At 49.2% G+C, this 22,783-nt stretch overlaps 2 protein-coding genes across 4 annotated transcripts in view; one reads left to right on the top strand and one right to left on the bottom strand.

The window, feature by feature from the left end:
- LOC106552957 (major histocompatibility complex class I-related protein 1-like) overlaps window positions 1-22,783 on the top strand; it is a 554,120-nt gene that overhangs the window by 19,749 nt on the left and 511,588 nt on the right. The window lies entirely within an intron of this gene.
- On the bottom strand, window positions 841-13,316 carry LOC148047208 (BOLA class I histocompatibility antigen, alpha chain BL3-7-like). Of its 2 annotated transcripts, XM_087711309.1 has the most exons (9): window positions 13,166-13,316; window positions 9,767-10,045; window positions 6,573-6,848; window positions 5,423-5,704; window positions 4,401-4,499; window positions 3,842-3,874; window positions 3,109-3,141; window positions 1,907-1,940; window positions 841-1,648 (listed from the first exon to the last, which is right to left on the bottom strand). In XM_087711309.1, exons 1-8 carry the CDS (start codon window positions 13,227-13,229, stop codon window positions 1,921-1,923), a joined length of 1,086 nt encoding a protein of 361 aa, XP_087567435.1. In that variant the 5' UTR covers window positions 13,230-13,316; the 3' UTR covers window positions 841-1,648; window positions 1,907-1,920. The 2 variants fall into 2 exon arrangements, with proteins under 2 accessions (XP_087567435.1, XP_087567436.1); XM_087711310.1 differs by lacking the exons at window positions 841-1,648; window positions 1,907-1,940; window positions 3,109-3,141 and having other exon boundaries at window positions 3,834-3,874.

Raw genomic sequence — 22,783 nt, 5'->3', positions numbered from 1 at the left:
GGTTCTCGGGTCGGGCGAACTGGTATTTCCCAGGATCACCTGTGACACACGATTTATATTGGCTAGAAAGCAGCTAATCCAAATTGTGTGGCACAACGGATTCCCCACCACCACCACTTGGTGTTCTACTTACCTTTGCAGGCGCACTCAGTATCAGGCTCCGCCCACCCAGACGCCATCATATTTGTTTTGGATACTGTGCATCCGCGGAAGGCCCTGCGCACGCTCACATTTGCCATCCAGTAGCGAAGGTAAGTAGATTTCCCCCAGGACAGACCCTCATCCTTTTCACTCCTCCGTGCCCCCAAAGCAACCATTGTAATATGGGGGACACCTTTCCCATCAATCAGGGGTCTCCCCACTCTTGGGCCACTGCATCATCTTGGGCAGCTGAGGAGCCCAGAGAGGATCTCCCAGAAGCAGGAGAAGCTGCCCTTCTGCAGGGGGACCAGGAGGGCTCTGGCTGGGCATTCAGCTCCTGTCTCCCGAAGGGCCCCTGGGTGAGGCTCCGAGAGCAGCCACTTGGCCAACAGCCGGAGGCAAAGGAGGCTCTGAGGGAGAGGCAGCCTCTGTTGCTGCCACCCCCAAGCCAAGACCAGGTAGCCATTTTACACAAGATCAACTGGTGATGCTGGAGTAACATCTGGACACAGGAGCAAAATGGCTGCCTCCTCCCCAAAGGAGCCCACAGGAGCCCCCCCAGTTCTTCCTCCTCCTGGATTCTGCTTTGCTTCCTCCCCCTTCCCATCACTCAAAGTGAAATTGGAATCGGGGTCTCTGATCAACAAGGAGGGTAGAATCCCTCTTAATTCCAACCTCCCCAAAGATACAGCAATCAAGTAAGAGGAAAAGAAATCCTTTATTTTAATCAAACAAATTTTGGCAAACTTACAAAAGTTGTGCAATTGTTAAGGAGAGAGCAGCCTGACAATTGATTCCATCATCCGTTTTTCTAAATCATGAAAAGGCATAAATGGCAATCTATAAAAAAAATCACTGTCAAATGTTACACTCAAAATATGGATTGTCAAACTTTGTGTTATGAAATATATGGTCAAATAACTGTGCAACAATCAATTAAAAATACATCAACTAATTTAGCTGCAAAAATCTCAAAACGCGCACTTCTCTTAGTAATAGTTTCATCGAAGATCACATTAAACAGATAAAATTAACACAAGGAAAAAACAAAAAGTAACCTCTACCTTCATCCCCAACAAATATAATGAAAATTAACAACTTATCAATCTTTCTTAAAGTAAAGCCAAGAAACTCTTCATCCGATTCCTCACCCCATTCTCTATAAACCCATCTCTAAAACCTCATCTTTAGCCTCCAACCTCTATCCACTAAGACTAATCAGCAAAAGCCCATTAAGGGGGTTATGCAACCTATTTATCTATGATAAACTATTATCTATGAAACCCAATTTGAAATCTTTTGATTCCACAATTAGTAACACACAATACATTCTTTTCTCCTCTGCTCCTCAATCATAATAGAAAAAGTTTATTGATTCAGTGATAAAAGCAGTGATGAAAGACCCCAGAATCTCTCCTGGTTCTCTCATGCAGCATGAGAGTCTGGCCTAATTCAGAAGGAGGCCGATCCCATCTTCTCTCCTCTCCCCACATGCTGGGCGTCTCCACTGCAAAGAGGAGGGAGAAAGTATCCAAGGGTTAGTTGGATCAAGACAGTCAGAGCCTGAGAGGTGCCAGAGGATCAGAGTTTGGGGGCAGGAAGACCCCTCCCCCGAGCCCCCTCCCCCAAATTCCTTACCTTCCAGTGTCTGAGGTGAATAGGAGAGAGAAAAGGGATTCCCAAAGCATCTTCACCCCCACTTGGTCCTTGGACCCCAAAGGCCCCCTCCCTCTCACCCCATACGGCCCCCACTGAGACCACTCACCTGCAAGGGGGCTGCTAAACCTTCTGGTTGCTCCCTGGATTGGAGAGAAAGACACAGAATGAATGAATGTCTGGATCCTCTGAGGAGGAGAAATCTCCCTTTTCACCATTCAACCTCTTCAGCTTCCCAAACTTCTCAGAGGACATAAAGCTTTTTATTGATTCATTAATTAAACTCCCATCTCCACCTATCTCATTCAGGTGACTGTAGGCAGCTCAGAGTAAAATTCAATAAAATGCCACATAGAATATTTAAAACACTAAAATGAAAACCAGATTCCCCCATCAGATCCTGTTGCCTTTGGTCAGACAAGAAGATCGTGTCCAGTGTGTGACCTCTGTCTCCAGTTGGAGCCCGGATGACAGCCATGAACTCCTGGGCTGCTTCTGAGACCAAACCCAGGGATGGCAGATTGAGGTCTCCCAGGACCATAATCCTGGGCAACTCCATGCCAACCCTGAGATGCCCCCAGCAGCTGAGGCAGGGAGCTGGCCATGCATCAGGGAGGCTGGTACAGTAGCAACAATCCCAACTGGTGAGCCCAGAGTCAGAAAGAGGAAATCACCACCAGAATTGTAGAGTGGGAGCCTCCTGAGTGCCAGAAGAGATTCTCCGATGACCCCTGTAACCCCACCAATCCTGCCCAGGGTCTCAGCTGGGATCCCAAACCCTGAACCCCTCTGGGCACATCTCTGAGAATGGAAGAACCCCCCATCCAGAGTCAGCCAGGTCTCAACTATGCCACCAGAGGAGTTTCTAACCACTGGGGATGATGGCCTCACTGGTGGTTTCCCCATTTCCCCTCAAAGAATGGAGGGCTCTTTCCTCCAAAGGGGGCCAAGGCTCCACCATGCAGACTCTGGGCTGCCTCCCCTGCCTGAATCCAACAGGGAGAGTTTCCTCTTCTCCTCTGCAGAATCAACCAGTGTAAGGAAAGTGGATTTTGTGACATTCATGCCTAAGGCAGGACTAGAACTCAAAGTTTCACCCGTTGCCCTTACCACTAAGCCAAAGTTTAAATAATACTTAATAATTTAAATAATATTTAAATAATAAGCCAATTATTATTCCACCAGAGGGAACCCAGGGAGGATGAATTAGGGGGGGGGGCTTTAAAAAGTGGGGGGCCTTTCCCTCTTTTCATCCCCCCAAAGTCTTCCAAAGGGAGAGAATGGCTCATGCAGCTGCTCCCTCCAACTTACCCTGGTCTGAACTGCTGGATCCTTTGTCACTTGCTGGAAAAGAAAGAAAAAGGGGATGAGGGAGGATGTCTGTCTGTCTGTCTGTCTCTCTCCCTCCTTATAGGAAGCTCAGCTCTTTCTGACTCCAGCTGCCTCCCTCCCTTTCTCTCTCCCACACAATAAAAAATGCACAAATAACATGGAGAGAGTTTGGATCAAACTGCTTTGCTTAAAAGGCATTGGAAAGAATTATTAAAATTTATTATTTCTATCGTACAAAGCCAGAAGGCAGAGCTGGCCTAAAAAGATACAGATGGATTCAAAGTTTATTTTTGTAACCAGTTGTGAGCCTTTGGGACAGGAGACCAAGAGGAGATCCAGCCGGCATCCCCCAAAGCTCCTTTTGCCTCAAAATGCCCCCTTTTCATCCCTAATTTTATGGAGCTTCTGACTCTCACTTGGCCAAGCCTTTCCTCTTGGCCTACTTGGGGAACAGAGCATGTCCTCAGTCCGAGGGACCTTCCACCACCTGTGTCTTCTCATCTTCTTAAAGGTTCCTTCTTCCAGATGTTTCTCCTAGAGGACTCCACTTCCACTAATAGCCTGGCTGTAATGAAAAGGGGGCCCATCTTCCTCAGCCTAATTCTTAGCATGAAGAGGAAGACACATACATACACACGTCCCTCTCAAGTAATGGTGTCCCTGGTCCCTGCTCTAAGTTGGAGATTACATGGAAAGAGGACAAATCACTCACTTGGTGCTGCTTTGTAGTCATCTTGACGTTTTTCTGCAAGAATAAAAATCAGTGAAAGCTCAAAAGAATCCACCAGAGATCATCCAAACTCTCCCTCTGTAGGAGCAAGAACTCCAGATGCTTCACTGTCACTTAGTCTCATCAACCAAGACAGAAAGACCTTCAAAATACAAATGAATCTCCTGATTTGCCCCAAGAGAGACCTGCTGCCTCCGAGATGGATGGAGGGGAATTGGGGGAAGCAGAAGGAGCAGCTGGGAGGGGAGGGAGGTTTCCATGGAAATCCTTCTCTGCTGCTCTCTGACCAAAGCCTTTGAAAGGGACAAAGAAACTGGGATGCCTCTTCCCAACTCAGAAGGAGACAGGACTGCCCGAATCTCAGACTCAGCTGAATAGAAACTGGAGTCCCAGCAAGAGGCTGAGATCTCAGATGCTCCCCAAGAGGGCTGGGAAAACAGGACAGAAGGAAGCCCAGAAGAAGCTCCCCAAAGGGAAAGACTTGGGGGGGAATCTCCCCATCTTCCTTCCATCACCCCCCCTCCCCATAAAAGATACTTACTGAAGAATATCACAATTCCAGCAATCACACAGGCCAGGACAAGGGCAGCCACAACGCAGCCAATGATGAGCCCCAGGTTGGATTTTGAATTGGATGGTTCTGAATTGGGAGAAAGAGCAGATCATGGAAGGAGAACCCCAAACAATCTTCCCAACCAGGGAAGAGACCTAAAGAAGTGAAAGCTGGAAATACCCCAAATTAAAAACTCCATGGGCTCATTTTTGGGTCCTTCTCAAAGTAACATGAAGGCTCCTTGCTATCCGTTGTTAGAGGACGTGTCCTCAGGATGCTGCCTTCTTCTCACACCAGCCCAGCATGAAGGCAACTGAATTCCTCTTTGGCTTTTCCACTCAAAAACAGCCCTTTGCCACCTTGTGACTCATAGCAGTTTTCAAAACAAAAACTTCTCCAACACAATAAAACAAACATTTGTTAAACAAAAACATTTTTGTTCTTTTTATAGGCTGCCCCAATAAGTCATGACTCTGAGTGGAATTGGGCAGCTCTGTATGCTTTTTACTTCAGTTTCTGTGTTTGCATTTTATTATTTGAAGTAAAATAGGGAATTTCATCAGGATCGGCCAAGTATTGGGATGGGATTCTGTCCTTTCCATCACCCAAAGTCCCTGCAGCTTCACCTGCCTCAAACACTGGAAGGACCAATGGATGAAAGCTCAGCTATGCTCACATCTGGACACAGCTGGGGTCAGATTTCTCTCCCACCACCCTCCAGCCTGCCAGAGAGCCCAATAGCAATAGCAGTTAGACTTATATACCGCTTCATAGGGCTTTCAGCCCTCTCTAAGCGGTTTACAGAGTCAGCATATTGCCCCCAACAACAATCTGGGTCCTCATTTTACCCACCTCGGAAGGATGGAAGGCTGAGTCAACCCTGAGCCAGTGAGATTTGAACAGCCGAACTGCAGAACTGCAGTCAGCTGAAATAGACTGCAGTGCTGCATTTAACCACTGCCCCACCTCGGCTCTTTCAGCCCAGCCTTCCCCTCCCTGCAGCCTCTCACCCTTCAGCTCCAAGTCCAGAGGCTCCTGCAGGCCGTCGTGCTCCACGTGGCACTGATAGCGGCTCCTCTCTTTGGGGTCGATCCGGATGCTGATCCAGTAGTGGTAGGTCCCATCCGCATTGGGAGCCACAGACCCATGGAAGGTCTCTTCCAGCCAAACCTCCCCATCCCTCCTCCAGGAGGCATCGATCTCCCTGGGGTAGAAGCCATCCACGCGGCAGATGTGCGTCTCCATCCCATCCTCCACCTCTGTCTGGCTGCTCACCGTCACCTTTGGGGTCTCTGCAGAAACGGCAACCCCAGAATTAACTCTGAGCCCCTCCAGAGCCCTGAAGGTGGATGGGAAACTTGGAGGGGCAGGAAAATCTCCCCCCACTTAGTTTTAACCCAAAGATTCACATTCCACACTTGCAGCCTCTCCAAGAGTTTGAGGAAATTATCCAGATCTGGAAAAGGCTCAACCGGAAGATCTCCTGATTTTGAGTCCTTCCCAGGGACTCAGCCTGAAAAACCTCCGGAAGCAAATTGAGGCTCCAAGGAAATTCCTCTCTGGCTGCTTTGAACTCTGAGTGATCTTGGGCTGCTCCCTTCAAGGGAGGGAAAGTGGAGATGGTCTTTTAAGGTCCCTTTCAAGACAACAACCACACAGAAGATTCTCCCTACTTTTTGCCTCCTCTCCTGCTCCCCTGAATCTGAGGTTGCTCCAGGCCTCTTTTCAAGGGACACAACCCCAATTTTAAGAGGAAGAGAGATCAAAGGGAATCTCACAGGGATCAATTGGGAAAAGAGATTTTGTCTCTCAAAAGAGGTTTGTCTCTGAAAGATGGGGGCAGAGAGAGGTTGATGCCAATGGAAGAGAGAGAGGGTCCTCCCCAGGCAGGGAGGGGCTGTGGGCAATCATCAGTTTGGGGGGGGGGATTCTCCCATTGATCCTAATCTCATCCAGCTGATCCTGGAGGGATGAAGGACCCCAGGGGGGAGGGGTAGACCTAGGGGAGAGGGGGGGTCTATATGCAAGAGGGGCTGGAAGAGGAGGAGGGGGATTCCCACCATGGCATACAGGCTCTAGACAAGGGACCCAAAGGGGCTGAATGTGTACAGGAGATCCAGCCATAAAGGAGGAAAGTCCAGCCTGCATCCAGATGCTCACCTGTCCTCAGCAGAGTCTCCTTCCCGTAGGACAGGTACTTCTCCAGCCACTCAATGCATTCCTCCTCCAGGTAGGCCTTCCTTCTCTCATTCCCGCCTGGAATAGCATCCCATTTCCTCTGGGTGATCTGGGCCTGGGGGATGGGAGCCACCCAGGTGGGGGTCTCCTTGTCGAAGGTGATGAAGGTCCTCCCTTCGTAGCCATACTGGATAAACCCTCTTTTGCTCTTGTCTCGCTGAAGCTCACAGCCATATATCACCTGCCATGTGTGAAGGCCTGAAAGACAGACAGGAGGATGGTTTGGGGAGTCCTGAAGATAGAGACCCCCTCCCTGCAGTGACCTTGACACAGGCACTGACCCCCCCATTTCCTCCCAAGCATTCAAGGGAAAGAAGTCCCCATCAGTAATTGCCCTTTTCCCTTCCCTCGACCACCATCCCTGCATTTCCCCCCCAGGATGAAGCCCCTGAATCTCCCCAGGAAAAGGGAATCTGGAAAAGGGAGGAGAGGATCCCAAGGGAGATGGAGAAAAGAAGGAGTCACAAAGAAACGGAAGGACGGAGACCCTTCCATCTTTCCTTCTGCCATATCTCTGCAGGGGAGACTCTTGTGGGGGGGAGGAAGGAATCCCAGAGAGGGAAGAGTTGCCTGAACCTGCAGCTGCAAAGAGGGAATGAGAATCTTGTGCCTCAAAGAGGATCTGCTCGATCTGGAAAAAGCTTGCAGGGATCCCTGTGACCATAAATCATGCTCTGTGTTCACAAATAGCACCAAGTCACAAGGGCTGGTTCCCACTTTGGGCTAACCAGAAACAAACCATGGTTTAGTGTAATGTGGGAATGAAGCCTGAAGGGCCCCAAAGGAATATTTCCCTCAGCAACAGCAGCAAGTGGCCCAGTCTGATCTGGAGACCCAAAGGGTTATTGACCTTTGAAATGAAGTTTGAAGCTTACAGGCTCTGGAAGGCCCTGGAGAAGATAGTTCAACTTCAAGTGAAGTGATTCTTGGATTTAAAAGGAAACCAAAAGGAAATCCTGAATTGTTTCTACTCCTGTGTGGGCTTGAGAGGGAGGAAGGACGCCAGGGACCCTCGAATCTAAGGGAAAACCACCTGGAAGTAGAGTTGAACTAAACTGACCAGTCCTCTCCTTTCCTCTCCACACCCAGGAATGACAGGTGAGGGGATCCTTTCTCTGCATCTTCTGCTCAGCCAGAGAACTTCCCTTTGGAGGAAGAGGAAGATCCTCGGGAGATCCAGTCTGATCCTTCCCTCGAGAGGACATTCCCTGATCTCCCCATGGGAAAAACAGTTCTGGATTTCTGTCCAAGAAGAATCTCCTGCCATTCACAGGAAAGCACTAAATATTTGGCTGCAGTTTTGAACTTCTGAGAACAAATTCTGTCATTTCAGAAGCATCAAAAGCTAAGACAGAAATTGTCTTCTTTCCCTTGAAGATGAAATGTGTTCTTATCTCAGGTTTGGCACAGAATTGAATATTTGTGCAGCAAAAAGAAAGCACAGGGATCAAATTGAAAAGGTAAGTTGCGTTTGTGATGTTTAGTGTAAGAACACCATTAATGCATCTCTACAGGTCTCCGCATGAAACAATTCTGGCCCATCTCTGAGCCTGGATGTTCAGGGGGTTTCCTGACATCTGAAAAATAGTTCAAGGGATCCTCCAGGGTCAAAAGCTTAAGAAAGGAGGCTTTAGAGAGGCTAAAATATATTTATGTTTATAACTGCTGTGAAGTTATAAACTTTTCTCTCTCTCCTTTCCTTATGTTACTTTCCATTAGTTTTTATCTTTTTGTTGAAAGGTTTTAGTAAAAATCAGACAGAAAATTGAAAAGGCTGACAGGACATCAGGGATCATTAAAACAGTATTGAAAAGACAGGAGAGGCAAATGTCACACAGCCTCTACATGAATCAAGGCAGAGCAACCACATCTGGAGTATTGGGAGCAGTTGTGGTCCAAAGGCCTCCAAAAGGAGAGGAGGGAGCCGGGGAAGGTCCAGAGGAGGCAACCCAGGCGATGGGAGGGGGGAAGCAGCCTCCCTTGGAGGGAAGGTTGGGACCTTGGGGGCTCTTTAGCCTGGAAAGGAGGCTCCCCTCCCCTCCGGCTGCTCTCCTTCCTCCTTCCTCCACCAGGGGGAGCCCTCTGGGCCCAGCCCTGATCCCCTGGGAGGCCAGCAGGGGGCCTGGAGGGATCTGGGGGGATCCTGGGGGATCAGGGGCAGGACTGGCAGAGCTCTTGGGAGGAAAGGAGGGGAAATGGGGGATGTTTGTGGAGAAGGTTTTCCTAAGCCAAAAGGAGCCTTTTTCCTTCCATCACTTTTCCAAAATGAGGTTCCTTGGAGGCGAATCTTCTCCCCCCCAAAGGTGGCAGAAGAAGGGGGGCTATGCTGAAGAAAGAGCCCCCCCCATCCAGGGCAGCCCCTCCAAGAGGGCAGGGCAGGAGTTCAGCCTGAGGGACCAAGGAGGGGAAGCCAGGAAGGCTCTGAGGGACTCAGGAAGGGCCCCAAATGGAGGCTTCTCCCTCTCCTCTCTTTCCCCCTCGAGACCATCGGGAGGATCCTGGACCTCTGATCCCCCCTCCAAGAGCCCCCACCCCATTTGGGCCTCCCGGCCTCTCCTTCCAACTGGAGGATGAGGAGAAGCTCCTGGCATTTGGGCCCCCCTCATTGCCCCCCAAAAAGGGGGAGAAGGAAAGGGATCTAGTCTCCCCAGGTGGGTCTGCACCAGATCCCTCATTTCTCTGGGGTGGAAACAGAGAGAAGGAGGAGGATCTGCTTCCCCCAGGATCTCCTTAGGATCCACCTGCCCTTTTTTCAGGGAGGGGGAGGGGCCTGTGATCCCCTTCCTCCCCCACAACAGGAGATCCACCCAGGACCCTCCAACTGTCATGGGGGGAGGGGAGATTTCGGTCCCTTTTTACCTCAGTTTATATCAACATCCAGAAAGAGAGAAGGAGAAATTTAAACACGTTTCCATTAACTGCAATTGGCAGAAATCGTCAGCAATGGAGACAAGGACAATCTTATATTTATCAAAGAAAAGAATAAACATATAAAAAAGGGCTTTTCAAAAGGTGTGGAAGGAGCCTTTCCCTTTGAAGGGACCCCCCTTTCTCCCCCCTCTGGTTCCTGGGGAGGGGATTATGGGGCCGGAGGAGCCACCAGACCCATCACTCACCTTCACTCTGATTGTAGCGACTCCTCAGAGTCTCCAGGTCTCCTCTGACCCCCTCCTCAGCGCCACGTGCTCTCTGGGTGTTTCTGTCCCAGTATTGGGGATCCTCCTTCCCCACCTTCTCCATCCAGGAGACTCGAGGCTTCATTGTCCGGCTGTGGCTGTCGTAGTGAACGAAGACCTGATCATCCACGTACCCCACAAGGACAAAGTGGGGCTGCTGCCCCTGACTGGGGTCCGAGATGGAGGTGTGGAAATACTTCAGGGAGTGGGAGGAGGCGCCTGGAAGGGAGCCAGAAGAGGAGAGTTAGGGGGCTTCAGTCAAGGACCCGGATCCCATGGAGGCTCCCATCTGAGGCTCTGCGGAGGAAGAAGGAAGAAGAAGAGAGCTGGGGGAGGAGGAGGAAGGGGGGATAGGGAGGGGGAGATGGGGGGAGAGGAGGCAGGAGGGAGAATGAGTGACTGAGAGGGAAAGAAGCTTCTGGGGGGCCTGAAGGATTGGAGGGCAGGGAAGGTGGGGGGTGAGAGAGGAGGGGAAGGTCGGGTCCCCCAAACCTCACCTGCCCCAATTGTGTCCTCCCCCCTTCCAGCAAGGCCTCCCTCAAACCCCCTTTTGGATTGCTCAGTCTCTGCCCCAAGGAGGCTGCAGTGGCCTTGCAGGTAAAAGAGGGGATTCCACCCCCAGAAGCTCAAAAGCAGCAGGAAACCCCACCTGGTCACCCCAACTTTCCATTGACATCACTGGGGGCCAAAGTGGCTGGTTAAAAGCTGCAGATGTTATAAAATGGGAGAGGGGGAATCTGGGTGAGACCAGAGGCCAATGTGAACCCTCACCCTAACCTCAATATGGGGAGGCAAAAAGGGCAGAGAAGGGAGCAGCAATGAAGCCACGTAGCCTCCCAAATCTTCCTCCTGTCCCTCTCCCACCGCCCTGGACAATCCCCCTCCCCTCCCAGAGTTCAGCCATCTGAGCAGGAATCTTGAACCCAGGACTCCGAGGGGCTCCCCCTCCTTCCACAGGGAATCTCACTGGGATTATCCCAAGATTTCTCCATCTCAGCCACCCAGTTAGGGCCCCAGAACCATCATTCACGGAGGCTTTTCCTCTGAATCTCCCCCTTCACTTTCCCCAGAAGCTGCTCTGACCCTCGTCCTCCTCTGGGGCTCATCCTGCACTTTGTCAGCCCAAAGAAAGGCAGAAATGCCCCTCAGCCTCCTCCGGAGGGGATTGGGATCCTGCTCTCCAACCCTTCACAGGATCAGAGACTCTCAAGGCCTAAATCAGAGTTTCTCAGACTCAGCCATTTGGACTTCAATTCCCAGAATTCCCCTCATTCCCAGAAATCCATGGGCCTCCCCACCCTGCCTCCACCCCCTCCCCCTGTCCCCACTGAGGCTGCTTGAGTTCCTGCTGAGACCAACCATAGGGGGTGGGGGGCTCAGCTGCGAAGAGACTCTAAGGCTGCCCAGTGAACAGAAAAACATCAACTTCTAACCAGGTGACACGAATAAAAAGAAAATAAAAATGAATAAAATGCAGCTGGGAAATCTGTTAAACTGGAAAATCCCCAAGGCCCCTTTTTGGTCTCCATTCTGAAAGCTCTTCAGGTGAGAAATTCTTTCACCAAAGATTTGAAAGATCATTTTCAGGATCCTTCATGGGACTTATTTGGGCAGAACCTGGGTCTCCATGGAAAAGGGCAGGACCTCCAAAGCCCAGAGAAGTAAACACAGGGAGTCCTCGGCTTATGACCATCATTGAGCCCACATGTTTTGTTGCTAAGTGAGACATTTGTTAAGTGAGTTTTGCTCCATTTTACAAATTTTCTTGCCACAGTTGTTAAATGAATCCTTGCAGTTGTTAAATTAATATCCTGGTTTTTAAGTGAATCTGGCTTCTCCATTAACTTTGTTTGTCAGAATGTTGCAAAAGGGGGTCACGTGATATGGGGAGACTGCAACCGTCATAAGTATGAATCAGTTGCCAAGCATCCAAATCTCAAATGTGATGATGAGGATGCTAAAATGTTCGTAAGTCTGAAAAACTGTCATTCTGTCACTATTTTCAATGACATTGCAACTTTGAACAGTCACTAAATGAACTGTTTTAAGTAGAGGACTGCCTGTGGTCCCACTCCCCATTTTCTCCAGTATGGCCTCCCAGTCCTTCCCAGTCCAAGGCAAAGGCCTGGGCCTCCCCCTTCCTGCTCCTCCCCACAATCCCGGAGGCTTCTCAGAGCTTTTGGGGAAAGGGAGCCCCAGATCCACTTCCTGCTCTGGGGAGATTTCAGGATCCAAAGGGATCGGAGTTTTTCTCCAACAGAAGGAGGGGGGATCGGACTCTCCGTGATCCAGAACCCTTGTTTCTTTCCCTTGTGGGGCTGAGCAGTGAGGAAGCCTGAAGTCTGCCTGAGAGGAGAAACGTCTGAATGGAACTCGGGTTGGACGTCCTCACAGTCAAGAAACCCCTTCATGTCAGTTTGGGCCTGTCTGTCTCCAAGCAAGCCCTTCATTTCATGCTCCCCATCCAGAGGTTCTTCTCTTCTTCTGCCTCCAACCAGCCTCTTTAATCCTTGAGATCCTGACAGATTTTCTTTCTGTCTTTTGAAAAGCTGCTCCATTCATAGGGTAGATTCTCAGAGCAAACAGCCAGGAACCTCCCCAAGGCCCCTTCCTGATTCCTAAGGAATAATAAGGACATTTTAAATATTTTGGATTCTGCAAACTGACCCATGCTGAGAGCTCCTGAAATGGAAAAAGGAGGATTTTGGGTGGAAACATCCCTGCCTGTCCTAGAGAAAAGCTCTGGGGATTTGGGGGTTTAGGACGGAGGAGAAAGTGAACATAATAAAGGCCAATCTTTAGAAACCTTATTCAAAGGAGCCTTTCTCTCTCTTCTCCTGCAGCCTTATCTCAAGGGTTCAGTGTCGGAGTTGGACAAAACACCGAACCAATTCCAGAAACAATCCGGGTCCCCCCAGTACCAGAAGCCCCCAAGAGCCACCAAGCCCCCCAAAAGGCAGGAGAGGCGACCCAGGCGGAGAGGTTAGGGGAAGGCAGCCAGGAGGTCCGTGAATTGTCCTGATCACCTGCAAACGAGGCTTTCCGACAATCTCCGCTTTGGGGGAGGGAAAGAACTGAGTTTGGGGGCACCCAGGTAGACTGGACTGAGCTCTGGAGGAGCCATCCTTGTCCTGCTCCCAGAGGGGCTCTCCTGGGGAAGTGGGGGGGGGGGGGTAGGCAATAGTTGCATCCACGCCTTGGGGTCCCTTCTGAGAGTGGCCAGAGGGAGAAGGGGAGCGGACTAGAAAGAGGACCGAATCAGGATTCTCTGTCTGGGAATAACCAGCAGTAGAAAAAGAGGCCGGAAGCCCCGACGCCCCCCCCTCCAAAGGGACTCACCGAAGCAGCTCTCCCGCAGGGTGACCACCACCACCACCAGCAGGGACAGAGAGCGCAGAGCCATCTTAGCTGCGATCCTCAGCCTGCGCTCAGGGTTTCCGAAGTCCCAGGCAGAGAAAGATAAGCCCCGGGTCACCAACAAGGAAACAACCCCGAGCAAGCCGGCAATTGGGCAAGCTCAACCAGTAGAAAAAAGATATCCCTCAGTTGTCATTGTTGCTAGGCAGACCTCCAGGCGCAACCGGCCAGAGAGGAGGGGAAAGGAAAGCGAAAGTTGCTTTAGGAAATCCCCTATCCAGGCATTCCGCCTTTTGGGGGGCAGGGGTGGAATTGGGAGGGGGGCTGAGAAAAGCAGGAGGATTCTCTGAATCTGGGGTGAGGGGTGCACCCGAGGGGGAGGGGAGACCCCGCACAGCCCCTCGCAGTGGGAGATCAGGTGGAGATGCCAAAAAAGACAGCGAAGTCTTGGGCTGCATCAACAGAGGGAGAAGATCAAGAGAAGCCGAGAAATGATCATTCCGGTTTATCCTGCAGAAGTGAGGCCACCCTTGGAGTGTTGGCTCCACTTCTGGTCTCCAGGATTCAAAAGAGATGCTGAGACCCTGGAAAGAGAGCAGAGAGGAGCAACGAAGACGCTAAAGGAAGGTTGAAGGGTATGGAGGACCATGGAGAGAGCTCGGTATGCCAGGCCGACAGAAGAGAAGAAATGCGGGGAGGGGGGTTGTGTGTGTCGGGATAACTGACTTCCAGCACTTGGGGGTTTGTCCCGGAGAAGAAGGGATTCAGCTCTTCCCCAAAGCCCCAGGCAGCAGGACATGGAAGCCACTGGTGGAAGCTTGTTAAAGAGAGATCCAACCTAGAAGTAAGGAGAAATTTTCTAACCATGAGAACAATTACTCAGTGGAATAACTGACATCCTGGAATTCTGAGTGCTCCTTCACTGGAAGTTTCCAAAAACAGACTGGAGAACTGTCAGAGTGGGATGGTATTAGGTCTCCTGCCTGGATCTGAGGGGTGGACTAGGAGACCTCTGAGGTCCTTTCCAGTCCTATGATTCTGTCTTTCACCTCAAATGATCTTCGCTCTGGATAAAAATGCACAAAGGCTTTTTTGTGACATCTTCAAGGCAAAGATATTTCTTTCTAGGGGAAAATGCCAGAGGTATCAAATATAATATATGAATTCCCTGTTTCCTTTTCTTCTCTGGGGAAGCCATAAATCTTTAGGAAGCTCCAAACTCTTCTCTTTTCCCACAATAAACTAAGATGGCTGCTCTCTCCTTTGCCGGCTCTTCTGGAGGCTCCTTGGACTAAAATAATAAATCTCTCTTCCGATTACAGTTATTATGATTCCCAAAGTCAGTAGATTTTATATTTCCTATGATGAACAAAGTATGAGAAACATGCAATGGTCTTTTCAAGGCTTGAATCATCTTTCTTCTGCAGTCACCTTTCCACAGAGCATGTACAGGGTGGAAATTAGGCCCTGTTTGTGGGAAAGAGGAGGGGATAGCTTGATAGCTCAAAAATATAAAATATTTCCAGAAACACGAATGAGCTGGAGAATGGCGCCCCCTGCTGGCCTTCAGCTTTGCTGTTTCTCCTCTCAATTAGCAAAGGGCGGAGGGAAAAACCATCCAATCAGAAGGAAGAAAAGGTCTCAAATACTGTTTTAAGCACCAAGCCAGCCAGAAATGAACCAAATCATGTAGAAATAAGCCAGCGAAAGATGGAACTGATCCAATTAGCTGCTGGATTGTGTAAGCTCCCTTTCTCTTTGTCAGACAGACAGACAGACAAACTACAGACCTGCGACAGGCGATTCCTGACAATGATAGGATAGGAAGATTTCAATCTCTTAAGTACAACAAATGTAATTTTGTGCCCAAAAGGACAAATGTAAATGACCAGATTCAAACACTAATCCTGTGAAAGAATTCACGTAGATTTCTTGTAAATAACAAACTTTCTGTGTGAATATCTGAGCCGTGTTTTACACCACATGCTAGATTTGGTCCTCTGTCCCAAAGGGGAGACTCTCTATTTCTGCAGAAATAAACAGCTGAAAGCTTCTTCCCTCCTTCCAGCCTGACTTCTTGGCTGCCCTTGCAGGGAAAGCAGAACCCAACAGAGGCTCTGGCTGACCGAGGGACCTTCTGCCTCCCTTTCACCCGTCTGTATTTCTACCCCTGAAGAAGGCCGGGGCCATTAGGGACTCCAATGTCAATTCCTGGTGAGTCCCTGGAAACTGGCCGTCTGCAGGATGAGCCTCCCTTTTCTCTCTGGGTTCACAGCAGGCAAAACCTTTGTCTGTTTTAATCAACTAGTCGGTTTATGATGCAGCATCTCATGCAAATGGGATCCACAGACAATACACACAAGTCCCAGAAGGTAAAATTCACCAAGGTTGCAGGTAACCCAATGTGAGGAGGTTATAGAAAGGAATCTCTTAGGTTCGTGACTGACTCAGTTGCATCCGCTGTGTGAATCTGGACTTTGTGGGTCAGGAGAATCCCTGGCAAATGAGAGGCTGGTTCCTGAGCCAGGATTTTGGAAAGGAGCCAAACAGGAGACGGACTGAAGCCGCTCAGGACAGCCTTTGCCTGTGGAAATCAGAGGAAGGGGAGGGAGCTGCCCTTCCCAAGCATTCTGGGGCCTCTTTCTCAGGCACAGCCCTCCCCCACATGCCTCATCTGGGGAGGACCCTGGTTGACCCAGATATGCACCCCCTGCCTCTCCAGACTCCTTCCTTAGGGAGGCCCAGAGTTTATTGATATATTAGTCAAATGTATATAACCCTCCCGGGTGGACTACTCAAGTGTCCTCTACATGGGGCTGCCCTAGAAGGTACCACCTTTGAACCACCTTGGATGGAGTTGCCTTCATGGAGATACTGGGGCATTTTTCTCCTTTTGCCAGCTCCAAGGAAGCTGTTCCCTGTTGCCTTCTTTGGAGATGATTTTTTGACTTCCCAATGTAATCTATGCTGGGGGGTCTCCTAGTGGCCTCCCATCCAGATATTAGCCAGCTTTGATGCGACTTAACTTTTTTTGAGACCAACCAAGCTCAGACAGATCCCTGCTGCAAATGTGGTTCTGATCTTGGCTTCATCAATTAATTAGATTAGATCAACCGAGTTGGAAGGGACCTTGTAGGTCATCTAGTCCAACCTCCCCGCACAAGCAGGAGACGCTACACCATTTCTGACAGATGTCAGTCCAATCTCTTTCTTGAATTTTACCAGTGATGAAGCTCCCACAACTTCCGAAGGCAACTTCCGTTCCAAGGGTTGATTGTTCTCACTGTCAAAACATTTCTCCTTATTTCCAGATTGAATTTCTCCTTTTTAAGTTTCCATCCGTTTTTCCTTATCTGGCCTTCAGGTGCTTTGGAAAATAGCTTGACCCCCTCCTCTCTGTGGCAGCCCCTCAAATCTTGGAAGGCTGCTATCATGTCTCCCCTGGTCCTTCTCTTCCCTAGATTAGCCATGCCCAGTTCCTGCAACCGTTCATGGTATGTTTTAGCCTCCAGTCCCCTAATTAACTTTCTTGTTCTCCTCTGCACTCTTTTGAGAGTCTCAACATCTTTTTTACATTGTGGGGACCAAAACCGGATGCAGTACTCTAGGTGTGGTCTTACTAAGGCTGCGTAGAATGGAATTGGCCACTTCACTTGATCTTGATTGAATCCCTCAGCCAAATTGTTTTGGTCCCAGTCAATGTTCCCTCTATTTTTTTTTCAGTGTGAGCAGAAAAGTATAGTGTTTGAGCGGCACATTTTCATGCCTGAGCACCTGATTTTTTTTCACAGATGTCACCTAAGACAACAACAAAATCAGTATTATTTGAAACTCAAAGTTATGTTTATTCAAGGGACCCGCTTAATTAAAAGTGTTATATAATATCAGTATCACTTAACAACGCTCCTGCTTAGCAACCAAAATGTTGGCTCAGAAACTCTGGCATTTGAAACACGCAAGTCTTAAAGCTGTCAAGTTACAAGACCTTTGCACCCCTAACCCTTTAGGGAAAAAACCCCCAGGGGTCTTCAAACGTGACAGCTTTAAGACTTGTGGACTTCAACTCCCAGAATTCCTCCCTGAGGGGAATTATATATTTGGACTGTTTCATAGTTACATTAGAGAACTACATTGTTAGAACTTAGCACAAAAGATACCTTTTATCTGAAAATCCAAATAGAGTAAACCTGCTATTATCCCAGAGTACTAATGTCATTTGTCCCAATCTGTTTTACGAGTCTGTATTAAAATAGATAGAAATATTTTCACTAAATTTTATAGATCTATATTTCAGGAACCTATCAGAAGTTAGGGCAAGATAAGAGTGGAAGAATGAATTTTGTTGCAGGTCATGGGGATTTTTTCAGCATCTTAAAAGTGGAGCGCATGTGCATTGAACTAGCAATACCCATTAAATAACAAAAGGAAATGGCTGAATTAAATTTGGTAAAGTTGCAAGCGAGCTGTAAAAAGCTTGTGGTTTTTAAAATCATAGAATCAGAAGGGACACTGGAGGTCTTCTAGTCCAGCCCCTTGTCCAAGGCAGGAGTCTTTATATCATCTGAGACAAATGGCCGTCCAGTCTTTTGAAAACTTGTAGCAAATGAATTAAGATTCCATTGATTTTAATTGTTCTTACTGTCAGATTTCTCCTTATTTCCAGCTTGAGTCTCCTTCTGACAAGTTTCCATTGCTTCTTGTCCTGTCCTCAGGTGCAATGAAGTGGTGGACGTGATGAACCGGGGTCTTGAGGCCATTAGAGACTGGATGCGGGCTAACAAGCTTGTACTCAACCCGGAAAAGACCGAGTGGCTGTTGTGTTTCCCTCCCAATAATTTGGTTAGCGTTCCACCACTCAGGCTGGGGGGCCAAATTCTACACCCCTCAGACAGGGTTCGCAACTTGGGAGTCCTCCTGGACCCACAGCTGACCTTTGATCACCACCTGTCGGCTGTGACCAGGGGGGCATTCGCCCAGGTTTGCCTGGTGCGCCAGTTGCGACCCTACCTGAATCGGGAGGCCCTCACAACAGTCACTCGCGCCCTCGTGACCTCTAGGCTGGAATACTGCAACGTGCTCCACATGGGGCTGCCCTTGAAGAGCATCCGGCAACTTCAGCTAGTCCAGAATGCGGCCGCGCGAGTGATTGTGGGTGCACCTCGGTTCACCCACATAACACCTATCCTCCGCGAGCTGCGCTGGCTACTTGTTGATCTCCGTGTGCGCTTCAAGGTGCTTCTTACCACATATAAAGCCCTTCATGGTAGTGGATCTGGGTACTTGAGAGACCGCCTCCTGCCGATTACCTCCTCGAGACCGATTAGATCTCATAGATTAGGCCTCATCCGAGTGCCATCTGCCAGCCAGTGCTGGCTGGCCACTACGCGGAGGAGAGCCTTTTCAGTGGCAGCTCAGACCCTCTGGAACGATCTCCCCGTGGAGATTCGTACCCTCACCACCCTTCAGACCTTCCGTGCAGCCCTCAAGAGCTGGCTATCCCGCCAGGCCTGGGGGTAAAGATTTGATCCGCCCCCACCCGAATGTTGAATGAATGTTGTTTATTTTTTAATTATGTGTTATGTTATATGTTACTGTTTGTATCCCCTCCCTATAAGTTGTTAGCCGCCCTGAGTCCCCTCAGGGAAAAGGGCGGCCTATAAATAAACTTATTCCTATTCCTATTCCTATTGCTGCCGCCTCCTCCTCCTCCAACAACACCACCAACACATTTGCTGTGCAGCGCTGCAGCTGAGGTGAAGCCGCCAAAGCTCCCGCTGGCGCCCCCGCAGTGTTGGGCAGAAATCCGGCAGTGCTGTTGGAGGAGGAGGAGGTGAACCAGCCTGCCACCGCCAGCCCTGCTGCTCTTCCCGCCCCCTTCCCAGCCCCACAGTCCAGCGGATGCAGCAGAAGCAGCCCCGGGTCTCCGCTGCCGCTCCCCGCATTTTCTGGACGGCATCTCGCAGGAAGGAATCCCCCTTTGAAGAGCCATGCTCTTCAAAACAAGTCTGGGGAGGTCCTTTGCAGGTGGCCAGTTGTAGCTGCCTGCAAAGGACTTCCCCACGTTTGCTTTACAGAAATCTCTGCGCGGCAGTTAGAAACTGCTGCATGGGGGTTTCTTTCCACGTGTGCGGCCGCGCAGCCGCGCACCTTAGATGGAACAGTGGTCTGGTCTAGTGGTGAAGGCACTAAGCTAGAAAGCGACTGTGAGTCCAAGTCCTGCCTCAGCCACTTAAGCCAACTGGGTGACCTTGGGCCAGTCACTCCCTCTCAGCCCAGATCACCTCACAGGGTTGTTGTCATTGTGGGGAAAATAGGAGGAGGAAGGTGTGTTAGATATCTTCCATACTTTTGGTTGATGCAAATAAATAAAAAATAAAATATCTACCAATTTGAATCCTTTTGATTCCACAATTATAAACACATAAGATTTTCTTTCTTCTTCTATTCCTCAATGAAAATAACAATGGTTCAAAGATAAAAGCAATCATTAAGGACCCAAAATATATCCTGGTTCCTGTATGCTGGAAGGCCCTGAATGGCTCCTCCTGAGACCAATGTTCGCTCTAATTTTTTTTCAGTGTGAGAGGAAAAGTATAGTGTTTGAGCAGTACATTTTCATGCCTGAGCACCTGAATTTTTTTCACAGATGTCACCTAAGACAACAACGAAATCAGTGTTATTTGAAACTCAGTTATGTTTATTCAAGGGACCCGCTTAATTAAAGTGTTCTATAATATCAGTATGACTTATAATACTGCAAGTCTGCAATATTAAAATACTTGTATAGGGGATCCCTGGGATCCCCCGAAGAGATCAAATCACAACCAATATGCCACCTTCTTGGTATATTGTTTTTATTTTCATTGAGTTTTTAAAAATGAGCATTATTTCATCCTTTTTTCCTTTATTTTTGATTGGTATCTGCAATTTGTGTTAATTCTGTTCATACATATAATATAAATGAAAAACCCAGCTCTCTTAAAAATCTTTTAAGTTCTTTGTGGTGCTCTCTTTAAGAATTGGCCAACTAATATTTCTGTTCCCCCAACTAATGCCAGGCAGAGTTAACTGAAAAAGTAATTTTTCATGAAAGGACATTTTCCTAGTATTTATGAATAACAGTTCATATTTATATCTGCTAGGTTTAGCAGAGGATGACCAATTATTCTAAAGCTATTATTGTTGCTTGTATCTCCTAATTTCAATATTTTTCTTGACACTCAGTATATCTTGCAACTATTTGCATTTGGCAAATAAATAGGGTAAGTGATTATGCTTTTTAAAGACATTTAAGTAATGGATAGTAATTAGCATTTTGCATGTTGTGCGCAAAAACTGAGTATTCCATACTGGGGGAGACATTCCCCAAAACACAACAGGAACAAAAAAGATAACATTCCCTCCCCCTCTCCTAAAAATCTTTCAACTGGAAAGTTCACAATCATTACATGCACCTCTTAAAGGAGCCGTTGCAAATACCCATTTTCTTTACCGTTTTACTGAAATGTGAAAACTCAAGATAAATGTTTTTAATTCATTGCTAAGGAGGGAGGGGGCAGGGGGTGTTTATTGTTTACTACTTTATTGAGGGCTCCAGACCGTCACCCTCCGTCTTGCAAAAAGCATGATCTCACACCCACTAAAATCTCCCCCTCCGCCTCAGTTCATTATCCTTTCTACAGCCACTTTTCCTCCTCCCTCCCCAAGATTCATCCGCCAACACCAAGAGGAACAGGAACATTCACCCGCCAACACCAAGAGGAACAGGAACAGGAACAGAGGCGCCTTCTCTGCCTGGTGCCCCATACCACTGTGCCCCAAAAGCCAGCTGGAACGCCCCCAAAGCGGCAGTTGGGGGTTAATTAGCTTCCCCACTTCAGTCAAGTGAAGCCTCTTCCAGGAGGGGGTGGGCGCAATCCAATCCAAATGGGAGCCAACAGCCGTCGCTCGTTCCCTGCTGGCTCTAGATTGTCTAGATCTGCTGGCTCTAGATTGTCCTGGGAACCGGCAAGTGTGAGCAAGAGAGGGCGGAAGACGCCCGCTTTCTCTCCCCGCCACCTAAGTCCGGCTGCACAACCAACCACAGAGCAAAACTTTCCCTGCCTCCGCCCCGAAAGTGGAGAGGTATAACTTCTGTGACAGAAATCAGCCTGGATGTTCCGCAGCTTGGAGCAGAATCGGCAGGGACTCCAACCATTGTGCAAAGAAAGCCCAGGAGCACAAAAGTTAGCGCCGGGAGCGGAGAGTGGCCTCTCATCTAACAGGAAGTGTAACATTGAAAATCATGCGCGGCACTTGGAAACTGCTGCGCGGTGTTTCCATATTATGTGTGCGGCCGCGCAGGCGCGCACCTTAGAGGGAACACTGCCTGAGAGTCCGGCCTAATTCAGAAGTGAGGCCGATCGCCTCTCCTCTCTCCTGCTGGGACTGTCCACTCCTCTCCTTTCTCTTCATGCTGGGACTGTCCACTCCTCTCTCCTCCTGCTGGGATTGTCCACTGGTGCTGCCAAGAGGAGAGAGAAAGCAGGCAGGGTCAGTCTGGGAGGGAGCCCACCGTCCAGCAAAGCTGAGCCCAGGGAAGGAGCAGGAGGAGCAGCCTCAAGAGGGGGATCAGCCGGGTGGGATCTCCAGAGTTACTGGAGGGGAGGGGCAGGGATGGCAGAGGCTTCTGAGGTGGGTGAGAATCTGCCCCCACAAGTTATATAACACCTATCAATACCCCCCCCTCAGATACACAAACCCAACTCAAGTCCATGTTGGCCCCCAGAGACAAGTGGAAATGGATCCTTATGTCCTCCAGAGAGTCCAGGTTTTCCCTTCAGCATCCGGAGGGAGGGATTCCCAGATGGGATGATGGAGGGGAGAGAAGCCCCCTCTCCATCCGTGACCCTCAAGAAGGACCCTCAAGAAGCCCCTCCTCTGCCCCCTCCCTCCCCTTGCACTGAAGATACTCTGATCTCCTCCTTGCAGCTCTCTGAGGCTCCTGATCCAGGACAGTCAGATCCCGAGAGGGGCCTGGCCACAGTCTGGGCTTTCTGGGTAAGAGTTTGGGGGCAGGCAGACCCCTCCCCAGAGCCCCAACGCCTCTCCCCCCAATTCCTTCCCTTCCTTCCCTTGCAATGTTTGAGAGGAGCAGGAGAGAGGAGAGGGGTTTCCCAAACCATGTTCCCCATCCACTGGCCATTTATTATTATTTTTATTTATTTCATCAAGTATGTGTTAGATAGTAGATATAAGTATAAACATGATGATGAATGCATGAAATGGATAGGAATCAAAGGGAATATTAGGACTGGGGTGGTGGGGACGTTGTTGGGCTTCTGCAGGCCCCTTAGGGACCTCTGAGGAATGGGGTGAGGTTGCCAGCAGACAGTCTAAGGTGAAAGTTTTGGGGGTTTGGGGGAGAAACCGCAGAGTCAGGGAGAGCATTCCAGGCATTGGCCGCTCTGGGGCTGAAGTCGTATTTTCTGCAACCGAGTTTGGAGAGGTTTCCCTTCAGTTTGTATCGATTGTGAGCTTGAAGCTGAAGGAGTCATTGACAGGTAGGAGGTTGTAGCAGATAATTCTATGTACTACTCTTAGGTCGGAGATTTGACCTCA

Source organism: Thamnophis sirtalis, unplaced genomic scaffold (genome assembly GCF_051295495.1).
Source record: "Thamnophis sirtalis isolate CommonGarterSnake01/CBP01778 unplaced genomic scaffold, rThaSir2_p1.2 scaffold_3, whole genome shotgun sequence".
Taxonomy (NCBI): domain Eukaryota; kingdom Metazoa; phylum Chordata; class Lepidosauria; order Squamata; family Natricidae; genus Thamnophis; species Thamnophis sirtalis.
Note: the sequence above shows the minus strand (reverse complement) of the source record. Positions and strands in the feature narration are given on the sequence as shown.

Bases quoted from the DNA above. Each gene is read 5' to 3' on its own strand.
- LOC148047208 (XM_087711309.1), bottom strand. From the start codon at position 13,229: ATGGCTCTGCGCTCTCTGTCCCTGCTGGTGGTGGTGGTGGTCACCCTG. The intron at 6,849-9,766 runs GTGAGTGATGGG...TCTGTCTTTCAG, and splicing joins TCGCTACAATCAGAGTGAAG to GCCTTCACACATGGCAGGTG. The intron at 1,941-3,108 runs GTAAGTTGGAGG...TCTCCAATCCAG, and splicing joins ATCCAGCAGTTCAGACCAGG to GGAGCAACCAGAAGGTTTAG.